At 46.4% G+C, this 13,273-nt stretch overlaps 1 protein-coding gene across 1 annotated transcript in view; it reads right to left on the bottom strand.

Moving 5' to 3' along the window:
• Positions 1–1,402, bottom strand: part of LOC140741597 (coiled-coil domain-containing protein 43-like) — a 94,534-nt gene extending 93,132 nt beyond the window's left edge. The window contains exon 1 of the mRNA XM_073071899.1: positions 1,319–1,402. Coding sequence (XP_072928000.1) covers positions 1,319–1,402 — 84 coding nt within the window. The remainder of the gene's footprint in view (positions 1–1,318) is intronic.
• Positions 1,403–13,273: the final 11,871 nt, after the last annotated feature.

Here is a 13,273-nt window from a genome sequence, read left to right as displayed (position 1 = left end):
AATGTGAGTTTCATCGCAATACTGTCTCCTTCCTGGGGCATGTAATTTCAGGCGGTTCCATTCAGATAGACCAATAGAACAGGGGTCACCAATCTTTTCTGCACTGCGGACCCATTTAATATTGACAGTATTCTTGCAGACTGGCCGACCAGGGGCGGGGGGGGGGGGGGTGGTTGGTGGGGGTTGTTAATCACGACCGGAATATAGGTGATAAGTCAACCACAAGTCACTTATAAGTGGCTTATACACTCAATTTCGTTTCTAAAAGGGTTTATCTAATGAATTTAATATTAAACACTCAGCGCATATTTTCCTGGTATGAACATATGAAATCATTGCAACATACCAATATCGCTGAATCAGCGGGAGCCCTGGGCTTGTTTCCCTGCAACAAGACAGTCCCATCGAGGGGTGATGGGAGACAGCGATACTGGAAGGGGGTTCCTTATGTCCAGTCTGTTCCACAATTTAGTTTTCGTGGCTCTCAGCACTTGATTCTGTCCCGCTTGCTCACGTTTTTTTCACTCAAAAATATTCAACGGGTTTGTCTTTAAGTGCAGGGAGCTTGGACTCAAGGTGCCGAAGCAGTTTTGAGGGCTTCATTGCCTCATTAGACAACCTCCAGGCCCGAACTCCAGCCTCCGCCCGCCCGCCACCAGATGCCTTGGTCAGTTGTGGCCGCGGCGGTCGCAGTCTGGAGACGTCAACCGACCGAGCGAGGAGAGTGACAAGGTGGGCGCCCGCCCCCCCCTTGTAGATAGGAGCTATCGGCTGACAAAAGTTTGGCTCGAGGGATGAGTAGCTGCTCTCCTACTTACAAACCCTGAGCCCGAATTAGGTCGTCTGCAAATATTTTAGCACCAGGTTTCCCACGAGCATTCGGTGTGCTAAACAGGTTTAGAGGCGGCGACCATCTGTCCGTGCTCCAGGCCAGTAGCAATGGCACTTCTTGCCGGCTGTGCAACGTGGCCGGTTACCTGACACCAACCAGTGATCCCTGGTGCGAGGGTATCACTGCGTATAGGTGTCTGATGACCTTGCGTGCGTTCAAGTTCAACAGTGGGTGTGACAGGGAATGAGGAAAGGTGCAACTGACTCATATCGCTTCATATTGCCAAATCACATCGTTTCCTCGCAGCTTGGTAGCACATGCTTTGCAGCCCAGTGGTTGGGGACCACTGCAACAGAAGGTCAAGGCGGTGGTTGAATGGCCCCAATTCTCGACTCATCGGGAGTTGCAACACTTGGGCTTCGCTAACTTCTATCGCCATTTCATTAGAAATTACAGTACACTGGCTGCACCACTCACTGCTCTTACCTCATCGGCTGTAAGATTCTCCTGGTCCCCTGCTGCTGAAAAAGCATTCTCTGACCTGAAGGAACATTTCACCTCTGACCCCATCCTGATTCAACCCCTCACCAGTTCGTTGTGGAGGTGGATGCATCTGACATTGGCGTAGGAGCTGTTCTCTCTCAGCGCTCAGCCAAGGATGAGAAGGTACACCCCTGTGCCGCCTTCTCTCACCGCCTCATTCCCACAGAGCGGAATTACGATGTCGGAAACCCAGGAACTGCTGGCTGTGAAGCTGGCTCTGGAGGAGTGGAGGCATTGGCTGGAGGAAGCCAAGGTGCCATCCTTAGTCTGGACTGATCACATGAATCTGGAATATATCCGTACGGCCAAGCATCTCAAATCCCGTCAAGCTCGTCGGTCCCTGTTTTTCTCAGGATTCAATTTTACTCTGTCCTTCTGCCCTGGTTCCAAGAATGGAAAACCTGATGCCCTCTCCTGAAGATTTCCTTCCTCTGAGACCCCTGAGGTCCCCAATGTCATCCTCCCTGTTCACTGCCTCGTGGGATCAGCGCAATAGGACATTGAAAACATGGTACCAGCTGCTCAACAGAGTGAGGCAGCCCCCCGTCAATGCCCCACTAACCGTGTTTATGTTCCCAGCTCTGTCCGCTCACAGGTATTGCAGTGGGGTCATTCTTCCCAGTTACCCTGTCACCCTGGAACCAAGCGTACTCAGGCCTTCATCAGTCGGTGGTTCTGGTGACCCTCCATGGGAGATGACATCTGCAACGTCGTCTCAGCCTGCTCGGTCTGTGCTCAAGGCAAGAACTCTAACCAGTCACAGGCTGGTCTGTTACAACCCCTGTCTATCCCCAAGAGACCCTGGTCCCACATTACCCTGGATTTTGTCACCAGTCTTCCCCCATCAGTTGGTAACACCACCATCCTCACAGTAGTTGATCGTTTCTCCAAGTCTGTACACTTCATTCCTTCATTCCCCTCGGCCAAAGAAACAGCCAAATTACTCGTACTGCATGTTTTTAAATTACCTGGTTTACCTGTAGATGTTGTGTCAGACTGGGGCTCTCAATTCACATCCAATTTCTGGAGTCTGTAATTTCTGTAATCTTCTGGGTGCCTCTGTGAGTCTGTCTTCATGATTCCACCCACAGACCAATGGCCAGACCAAGCGGGCCAACCAACAGTCAGAAACTGTATTGCGGTGTCTGGTCTCCCAGAACCCCTCCGCGTGGAGTCAGCAGCTACCCTGGGCCGAGTACGCCATAAACTCTCATCTGTCCTCATCCACCGATCTGTTCCCATTCGAGTGCTGCCTTGGCTACCAACCTCCACTGTTTCCTGCCCAGGAGGAGGAGTTTGGCGTTCCATTTGCCGAGGCATTCATCCGCCATTGTCAGCGGATGTGGAGGCACACTCGCTCTGCCCTTCTCCGTGCCTCTGCTAGGATCAAGCGTCAAGCTGACTGCCATCGCTCCAAAGCCCCACATTACCGCCAGGGACAGCGTGTGTGGCTTTAACCCGAGACCTGCCCCTCAAGGTGGATTCCTGCAAGTTCGCCTCTCGCTTCATCAGCCCCTTTCCCATCACTAAAGTCATCAGCCCTGCTGCCGTCTGTCTCAAGCTCCCCTCCACTCTCCACCGTATTCATCCCCCCCTTCCATGTGTCCTGCATCAAGCCTTTCATGAGCCACCCTGTGTCTTGTCCCCAAAACCCCCCTCCCCCACGGCTCATCGATGGGTCAGAGCCCTTCACGGTGCGTCGACTGCTGGACATTCGTCACTGAGGCTGTGGCCTCCAGTACCTTGTGGACCGGGAGGACTACGGTCCTGAGGAGAGGTGCTGGGTCCCTGCCCGTAACATTGTGGACCCCTCTCTCATCAGGGACTTTCATCGCCAGCACCCAGCTCTACCTGCTTTGACACCAGGAGCTGTCTGTGTGTGTGGGGGGGGTGGGGGTTGGGTACTGTCAGTACCTCCAGTTGAACTCTGTCTTTTTGTGTGTTTTCCCCCTAGCTGTCCATATAACCATATAACAATCACAGCACAGAAACAGGCCATTCTGGCCCTCCTAGTCCGTGCCGAACTCTTAATCTCACCTAGTCCCACCTACCCGCACTCAGCCCATAACCCTCCACTCCTTTCCTGTCAGTGTGTGGTTTTGTATTGCCATGTGCTCCTGTCCCCACTCCTGCTCTACTCCAGCCCCTGTATTACTGAGTACTCCATCTCTCACCTGTTTCTCATTATTACCTGTATTGATGCCACCTGTGTCTCATTGTGCTCCACCTATCATCTGCCTCTCTGGTTATTGCTCAGTGTATTTCAGTCCTGTGTTTTCACCTGTTTTGTTATCAGATTGAGTGTTCCTGACCCTTTCTAGCATTTGTATCTGAACTCTATCTGAATATTGACTCTGCTTCATTCCTGATTCTGGTTGTTGGATTTCGCTGGATGTTTTGATCTCCACCTGAACTCAGTAACTATCACAGTGTGCACAGTACTTGGTCTGTAATTTGGTCCCTGCTTTAGTGCCCTGACATGGTGTTTGAGGTGTGGTGTGGAATTTGAGGCTGTGATGTTTGAAGGGGTAATGTTTGAGGTGTGGAGTTTGAGGGGGTGATAGTGAAGTGTGGAGATTAAGTAGTGGTATTTGAGTGGTGGAGTTTTAGTGGTGGTGTTGGAGGTATAGAGTTGGAGGGAAGGTGTTAGATGTTCTAGTTGGAGGAGTGGTGTTTGAGTTCTGGTGCTTCAGATGTGGATTTTGAGGGGTGGAGTTTGAGTCCTGGGTCTTAAGCAGTGGGGTTTGACCTGTGAAATTTGAGTCATGGGGTTTGGTGGGTAGGGTGGTGTGGAGTTTCAGCACTAGTGTTGGAGGCATAGGTTCTGAGTTTTGATGTTTGACCTGAGGAACTTGAGGTGTGGAGGTTTTGGAGGTGTTAGAGACTGAGTGGAGGTTGCTAAATAGTGGAATTTGAGTGGTGGAGTTTCAGGGCTGGTGTTGAACGTGTAGAGTTAGATGGAAGGTGTTAAGTGGAGTTTGAGTTGTGGTATTTCAGCTGTAGATATTCAGCTGTGGAGTTTTGTGTTCTGGGTCTGAGAGGTGGAGTTTGAGGATTGAATTCCAGCCTTGAGACTTCATAAAGCACTGGTGAGGCCTTCAAGAATTGTGAGCAGGCTTGGGGCCCCTTATCTAAAAGATGTGCTGAAGCTGGAGTGGGTTCAAAGTATGTTCACGAAAATTATTTCAGGTTTGAACAGCTTGTCATAATAAGAGTGTTTGATGGCTCTGGGCCTGTATTAACTGGACCTCAGAAGAATTGGGGGGGGGGGGGGGGTGTCCTTATTGAAACCCATCAAATGGTGAAAAGCCTTGATAGAGTCGATGTGGAGAGGATGTTTCCTATGGTGGGTGAGTCTAAGACCAGAGGACACAGCCTCAGAATAGAGGGGCAGGGGCATCATTTTAGAACAGAGATGAGGAGGAATTTCTTTAGCTAGAGAGTGGTGAATCTGTGGAATTCTTTGCCACAGGCAACTTTGGAGGTTAAGTCTTTATGTATATTTAAGGCAGTGGTTGATAGATTCTTGGTTGATCAGGGCATAAGGGGATACAGGACTAAGAGGAAAATTGGATCAGCCATGATGAAATGCTGGAGCAGACTCAATGGGCCAAATGGCCTAATTCTGTTCCTATATCTTGTTATTCCATTGCCTAATATAGTTCCATATAGTCTATACATTTTGATGAGCCCTGATAAAGTTATAACTGAAGTTATCAATTATGTCTATAGATCTCTTATCTGATTAACAGCTTCAACTTCTAGTCATACAAGCAGTTACTGAATGCATTATCAATAATAAAACACTCATTTACACTAACCTTTTTTATTTTCATGAGCTCCTTCTAGACTCTATCCCTCACTTATACTTGGAGTTAATTTACAGCAGCCAATTAATTGGCAAACTCCACACAACTCCACATTGAAGGCTGGGTTGAAGGCAGATCACTGGAAGTGACAAACTTCTAAAATGACATGCCAGTTAGAGAATTTGTCACTAACTAAGCAAACTTCTCTACAGCTTTATTTTCTACTCTGGTTCAAGATCAATCTTAGTTTGTCAATTGTATGATCACTCTATGAAAAATGACTGCTAACATTACTTTATAATTGATAAATGAACGTGTTTTCTGGATCCAAACAAGAAAATGGAAGAAATACCTCTAAGTTCAAATTGCAACATCCTTGCCTGTTATCATTTTGCGTTTGCCGAGTCCATGAGTTCTTCCAAGCAAACAATCCACATAGACATCCCAGAACAGTTGGGCCAAATCCCAGAAGAGGTATCTATGCTGCGGTGTTCTGGACTCTTTCAGATGTATCAGGAACTTCCACAGGTCTTGCACATTTTCAATGACATTTATGTGTATTGTTTCTCCAAGGTCAAGTAATGCTGTATCAAAGCATTGGCTGTCTACTTCGCCTTGGGGCAGTAAATCTATTGCATTAAGAGGGGATCCATGAATAACAGGAAACCGCAACAAGATGAGGATAATCATCAGGAGGTATGAGTGTCCAAGCATGCTGAAAATGTAATAGCTGTGAGTAAGTTGATATTGCTCAGTGATCCATCTTGATCTTGATGTGAATAACATATATTCAGTCTTAAAAAACAAACACATTCCCAAGCTACTTAGCACCTCAGATTTTTGAATTTTCTCTCCATTTAGAAAATAGTCTACCATTTTATTTCTTCAGCCAAAGTGCATGGGTAAGTTTATCACACAGATAGTGGTGGGTGCCTGCCAGTGATGATGGTGGAGGTGGATATAATAGAGCCTTTTAAGAGCCTCTTTGATAGGTATGTGGAGCTTAGAAAATAGAGGGTTATGCAGTAGGGTAATTCTAGGCAGTTTCTAGAGTAGGTTACATGGTTGGCACAACATTGTGGGCTAAAGGGCCTGTAATGTGTTGTAGAGTTCTATGTTCTATGTTCATGCACTTCCCAACACAGTATTTTATCTGTCACTTCTTTGCCCATCCTCCTAATTTGTCCAAGTCTTTCTGTACCCTCTCTGCTTCCTAAAAACTACCTGCCCTCCACCATTCTTGGTATCATCAGCAAACCTGGCCACAAATTCATCAATTCAGGATGATTTGACAGATAAATGCATGGCTGAGAAGTTGGTACAGGGGGCAGAGCTTCAGGTTCTTGGATAATTGGGATCTCTTCTGGGGGAAGTATGACCTGTTCAAAAGTGATAGGTTGCACCTGAACCCGAGGGGGACCGATATTCTCATGGGCAGGTTTGTTAGAGCTGTTGGGGAGGGTTTAAACCAATTTGGCAGGAGATGGGAACCATAGTGATGGGACTCAGGATAGGATGGATGATAAAAAAGTAAAGATAGTGTGCAGTCAGACTGTCAGGAAAGGCAGGCACATGATGGAACATAGTTGCAGGCAACATGATAAGCATCAGTATATTAGAGATGCAGAATCAGAAAGGGTAGCAAATACGGTACTCAAGGTGCTGTATCTAAATGCACGGAGTGTAAGAAATAAGGTGGATGATCTTGTTGCGCTATTAAAGATTGACAGGTATGATGTTGTGGCCATCACTGAATCGTGGCTGAGGGATGGTTGCAGTTAGGAGATGAATGTCCAAGGTTACATGTTATATTGGAGGGAGAGGAAGGTAGGCAGAGGGGGTGGTGTGGCTGTACTGGTAAAGAACGGCATCAAATCAGCAGAAAAATGTTACAAAGGATTGGAAGATGTTGAATCCTTGTGGATTGAGTTAAACTGCAAGGGTAAAAGGATGTTGATGACAGTGGCTGGGAGGTGGATCACAGATTACAACAGGAAATAGAAAAGGTGAGTCAAAAATGCAGTGTTATGATAGTGATGAGAGTTTTTTTAACATGCAGGTCAATTGGGGAAAATCAGGTTGGTAATGGATCACAAGAGAGTGAGTTTGTTGAATGCCTAAGAGATGGCTTTTTAGAGCAGTTTATCATTAAGCCGACAAGGGGATCAGCTGTACTCGATTGGGTTTATGTAATGAACCTGAGGTGATTAGGGAGCTTAAGGTAAAAAAAAACCCTTAGGAACCAGTGATCACAATATTACTGAGTTCAACTTGAAATTTGATAGGGAGAAAGTAAGGTCTGACGTAACAGTATTTCAATGGAGTAAGGGTATGAGAGAGGAGCTGGCCAAAGTAAATTGGAAGGAGAAGCCAGCAGGGATGTCAGCAGAGTAGCAATGGTGTGCATTTCTGGGAAAAATAAGGTGCAAGATAGATGTATTCCAAAAACAAATAAATACTCAAATGGCAAATTAGTAGAACCGTGGGAAAGGAAGGCAAAGCTAATGTAAAAGCAAAGGAGAGGGCAGACAACAAAACAAAAATTAATGGGAAGATAGAGGATTGGCAAAGCTTTTAAAAAACCTTCAGAGAGCAACTAAGAGAATCAGAAGGAGGGAAAAGATGAAATATGCAAGCAAATAATGTCAAAATAGGTAGTAAAAGTTTTTTTGTTTCTTAAAAATAGAAGAGAAATTAGAGTAGATATAGGACTGCTAGAAAATGAGGCAGGAGAAGTGATAATGGGGGACAAGGAGATGGTTGATGAACTAAATGAGTATTTTGCATCAGTCTTCAATGTGGAAGACACTAGCAGTATGCCTGATGTTGTAGTGTGTGAAGGAATAGAGGTGGGTGCAGTTACTCTTACAAAAGAGAAGGTACTTAAGAAGCTGAAAGACCTAAAGGTACACAAGTCACCCAGACCAGATGAACTGCACCCTAGGGTTCTGAAAGAGGTAGCATTAGAGATTGTGGTGGCATTAGAAATGATCTTTCAAAAATCTGTACTCTGGCAGGGTGTTAGAGTACTGGAAAATTGCAAATGTTACTCTATTCTTTAAGAAAGGAGGAAGGCAATAGAAAGAAAATTATAGACCATTTAGGGACACAGGACAAGATAGCACAAAGTCTTCAGGGTTTTCTTCAGGGGAAAATCCTGCCTGTGTCAGGAACGGGGGCAGGATTGGACCCAAATGTAGGACGCAGACACTGAAGTACTAGGGGTAGGACAGGATGGGGATGCCATGGCATGTGAGGGGTAAGGCAGGTGGGGCTGCATCCCAGAGTTCAGACGAGGCAGGCAGGAGGGTCCCACATGGCGGGCCGCATGGATCCCGGGCAGGGCCGCCTCCCAGGCGGAAAACACAGAGGCCTGGGCCAGTCGCGGATACCTGGGCAGGTGCGGGGCACAACCCTTAGGGAGCAATAGGTGGAAGGGGCAGAACCCCCGCTGGGCAGCGGCAGTCTGGCCGGATCTGCCCGACAGAGGCAATGGGTAGGAAGGAAGCTGGGTCCAGGGTGAACAGCAGGACTATTGTGATACATAGGTAATTTGGGAAAGGCAACCGACAGCGTGGCAGCGCGAGCAAGAAGAATAAGGTGGAACAGCAGGACCAGCACACAGGAGAGAAGCAGGGGAACAAGACCAACCCTGGGAATGAGAGCATATACAGAACAAGCCAGCAACTAGGGCAGAGCAGGATACAGACAGGATTCAGAGCCAGCAGTCCAGGTACAGAGCAGTTAAACTGGCTTCAGAGCAGGACAACCCCACAATCAGGCTCAGTCCCTGAGCCCCTAATAAGCATGCCCCCCCCCCCCCAATAGGCAACAGGTGTACCTCCTTTTCCAAGATGATCCAATGGCTCCATGTGACAGGAGGGCTGGCTGCAAGGCCCGGAGTCCGGAGTGCGCGGACCGGAGCAAGACCCGGAAGGCGGGCTCAGGACCGGACCCTAACAGCCTGACGAACCTGTTGGAATTCTTTGAGGAGATTACAAGTAGGATTGATGTAGTGGATGTTGTATATTTGCACTTTCAGAAGGCCTTTGACAAGGTGCCACACATGAGGCTGCTTACCAAGTTAAGAGCCCATGGTATTACAGGATAGTTACTAACATGGTTAGAACATTGGCTGATTGGTAGGAGGCAGCGAGTGGGAATAAAAAGATCCTTTTCTAGTTGGCTCCAGTGACTACTGGTGTTCCGCAGGGGTCGATGTTGGGACCACTTCTTTTTATGCTGTATATAAATGAATTAGCTGATGAAATAGTTGGCTTTGTTGCCAAGTTTGCAGATGATACAAAGATCAGTGAAGGGGCAGGTAGTGTGGAGGAAACATGTAGAATGCAGAAGGGCTTTGACAGATTAAGAGAATGGCAAGACAGTGGCAAATGAAATACAATGTTGGAAAATGCATGGTCATGCACTTTGGTAGTAGAAATAAAAGTGTGGACTATTTTCTAAACGGAGAAAATCCAGGAATCTGAGATGCAAAGGGACTTGAGAGTTTTTGTGCAGAGCACCCTGAAGGTTAACTTGCAGGTGCCACCAGGTTCGGACATGGCTCAAGTGCGGAGTGACAGACACTAAAGTGGGTCGATATTTCACAGGCTTTAATGCGAACAATATTAAAGGGAAAAAGAAAATGATAAATGCTAGGCCAAACAGGGCCACTGACTAAAACTCTCAAATGGAAAACGAAGCCAACACTGCAGCTGAAAAAGGACAACTAAGAATAAAATGAATACCTCTAGTCTTCAGAGTCAGTTGACTCAACAATCCAATTTCTCAGGGAAGGCTGAATGCAGATAACAAAGCTATGTCCAAGTCTCAACAAACACTACGATGGAATGAATGGAGTTAAATACTATCACAATCAAGTAATAATTAGCTGACACGTGCATATTTACGAGCACAATTGTTGAATCGGATGTGCTGCTGACTCCATGTTTGTGACAGCAGTTTGAGTCTGTGGTGAGGAAGGCATTCATTTCAAGAGGTCTGGAATACAAGAATAAGGAGGTGATGCTGAGGCTTTATAAGGCACTGGTGAGGCTTCACCTTGAGTATTGTGAACAGTTTTGGGTCCCTCATCTTAGAAAAGGTGTGCTGGCATTGAAGAGGGTCCAGAGGAGGTTCACAAGGATGATTTCACGAATGAAAGGGTTATCATGCAAAGAAGGTTTGATGGCTCTGGGTCTGTACTTGCTGGAATTCAGCAGGATGAGGTGGGGGGGGGGGGGGGATCTCATTGAAACCTTTCGAATGTTGAAAAGTCAAGACAATAGATGTGGAAAGGATGTTTCCCATGGTGGAGAGTCTAGGCAAGAGGGCACAGCCTCAGGTTAGAGGGGCGCCCTTTCAAAACAGAGATGTGGAGAAAGTTCATTAGCCAAAGGGTGGTCAATTTGTGGAATTTGTTGCCACACGCAGCCGTGGAGGCCAGGTCGTTGGGTGTATTTAAGGCAGAGATTGATAGGTTCTTGATAGGACATGGCATCAAAGGTTACGGGGAGATGGCTGGAAACTGTGATTGAGGAGGAGATTTTTTAAAAAAAGGATCAACTATGATTGAATGGTGGAACAGAGCAGACTCGATGGGCCAGATGGCCTAATTTTGCTCCTATGTCTTATGGTCTTATCCATCATCCAACTCATTGACTTTGAGTGGAACTTCACTAGTCTCTGGCAGCCAATCAGAAAAGGCTCTCTTTATTCCCACTCTTTGGCTCCTACTAAACAGCCAATGCATTGTCCATGCTAGTACCTTCCCTGTAATACCATGGGCTCTTAAGCAGCCTCATGTGTGGGATCTTGTCAAAGGACTTCTGAAACTCCAAGCACACAAGATAACCTGATTCTCCTTTATCTATCCTGCATGTTATTTCTTCAAAGAATTCCAACTAATTTGTTAGGCAAGATTTTCCCTTGAGGAAACTATGCTGAATATGTCCTATTTTATCAGGTGCCTTCAAATACCCATAATCAAATCCTTAACAATCAACTCCAACATCTTCCCAACCGATGAGGTCAGACTAGTTGGCCTATATTTTTTTGTTTTATCTGCCTCTCTCCCTTCTTGAAGAGTGGAGTGACATTTGCAATTTTCCAGCTCTCCCAAACTATGCCAAGATCAATTGATTTTTGAAAGATCATTATTAATGCCTCCTTCAGACACCTCTTTCAGAACCCTGGGATGTACACCATCTGGTCCAGGTGACTTACCTACATTCAGACCTTTCAGTTTCATTTTTGATTTGATTTAAACTGTGCAAAGAGTACGATTTGATTTGATTTGATTTTTCACCAACAGAGCCTCTGCCTACCTGCCTATCCTTTGGATGCAATGTGTATCCTTGGATGGTAAGCTCCCAGCTATAATCTTCTTGCAGCCATGATTCAGTGAAGCCCACAACGTCATACATGCTAATCTGTAATGGTGATACAAGTTACACTGTGCTGATGACACAAAGGTTGGGGGTGTTGTGGATAGTGTGGAGGGCTGTCAGAGGTTACAGCGGGACATTGATAGAATGCAAAACTGGGCTGAGAAGTGGCAGATGTTCAACCCAGGTAAGTTCATTTTGGTAGGTCAAATATGATGGCAGAATATAGTATTAATGTAAGACTCTTGGCAGTGTGGAGGATCAGAGGGAACTTGGGGTCCGAGTCCATAGGACACTCAAAGCTGCTACACAGGTTGACTCTGTGGTTAAGAAGGCATATGGTGCATTGGTCTTCCTCAACAATGGAACTGAGTTTAAGAGCCGAGAGGTAATGTTGCAGCTATCTGGGACCCTGGTCACACCCCACTTGGAGTACTGTGCTCAGTTCTGGTCACCTCACTACAGGAAGGATGTGGAAACCATAGAAAGGGTGCAGAGGAGATTTACAAGGATGTTGCCTGGATTGGGGAGCATGCCTTATGAGAATAGGTTGAGTGGACTCAGCCTTTTCTCCTTGGAGTAGCGGAGGATGAGAGGTGACCTCCTGTCCTGATGAAGGGTCTTGGCCTGAAACGTTGACAGTACTTCTCCTTATAGATTCTGCCTGGCCTGCTGTGTTCTACCAGCATTTTGTGTGTGTTGTTTGAATTTCCAGCATCTGCAGATTTCCTCGTGTTTGCTACAGGGAAGAAGTTATCACCCTGACACAGTGGTGTCAAGAACACAACCTCTCCCTCAATGTTGCAAAAAAAAAGGAGCTGGTTGTGGACTACAGGAGGAATGGAGACTGGCTAACCCCTATTGACATCAATGGATCTGGGGTTGAGAGGGTAAACAGCTTCAAGTTCCTCAGCATCCACATCACTGAGGATCTCATGTGGTCTGCACACACCAGCTGTGTGGTGAAAAAGGCACAACAGCACCTCTTTCACCTCAGACGGTTGAAGTTTGGTATGGGCCCCCAAATCCCAAAAACTTTCTACAGGGGCACAATTGAGAGTATCCTGACTGGCTGCACCATTGCCCTCAATCACAGGATTCTGCAGAGAGTGGTGCCGACAGCCCAATACATCTGTAGTTGTGATTCAGGACATTTACAAAGACAGGTGTGAAAAAAGGGCCCAAAGGATCATTGGGGACCCAAGTCACCCCAACTACAATCTATTCCAGCTGCTACCATCTGGGAAACCATACCGCAGCATAAAAGCCAGGACCAACAGGCTCTGGGACAGCTTCTTCCACCAGGCCATTAGACTGATTAACTCATGCTGATTTGAGTGTATTTCTGTTACATTGATGGTTCTATTTATTATAAATTACTATGCTTGCACATTTAGATGGAGATGTAACATAGAGTTTTACTTCTCGTGCAAGTGAAAGATAAAAGAAATAAAGTCAATACAATTCAATCCTCCTGCCAAATTAGATTAAACCCTCTTGAACATCTCTGGCAAACCTGCCCACAAGAACATTGGTTGCTTTTGGGATCAGGTGTAACTGTTTCCTTTTGTACAAGTCGTACCTTCCCCAGAAGAGATCCCAATGATCCATAAATCTGAACCTCTTCCCGCTGCATCAGATCCTCAGCCACACATTCGCCTGCCAAATCACAAACAAGGGAAAATCTACAGATGCTGGAA

This window comes from Hemitrygon akajei, chromosome 18 (genome assembly GCF_048418815.1).
Source record: "Hemitrygon akajei chromosome 18, sHemAka1.3, whole genome shotgun sequence".
Taxonomy (NCBI): Eukaryota; Metazoa; Chordata; class Chondrichthyes; order Myliobatiformes; family Dasyatidae; genus Hemitrygon; species Hemitrygon akajei.
Note: the sequence above shows the minus strand (reverse complement) of the source record. Positions and strands in the feature narration are given on the sequence as shown.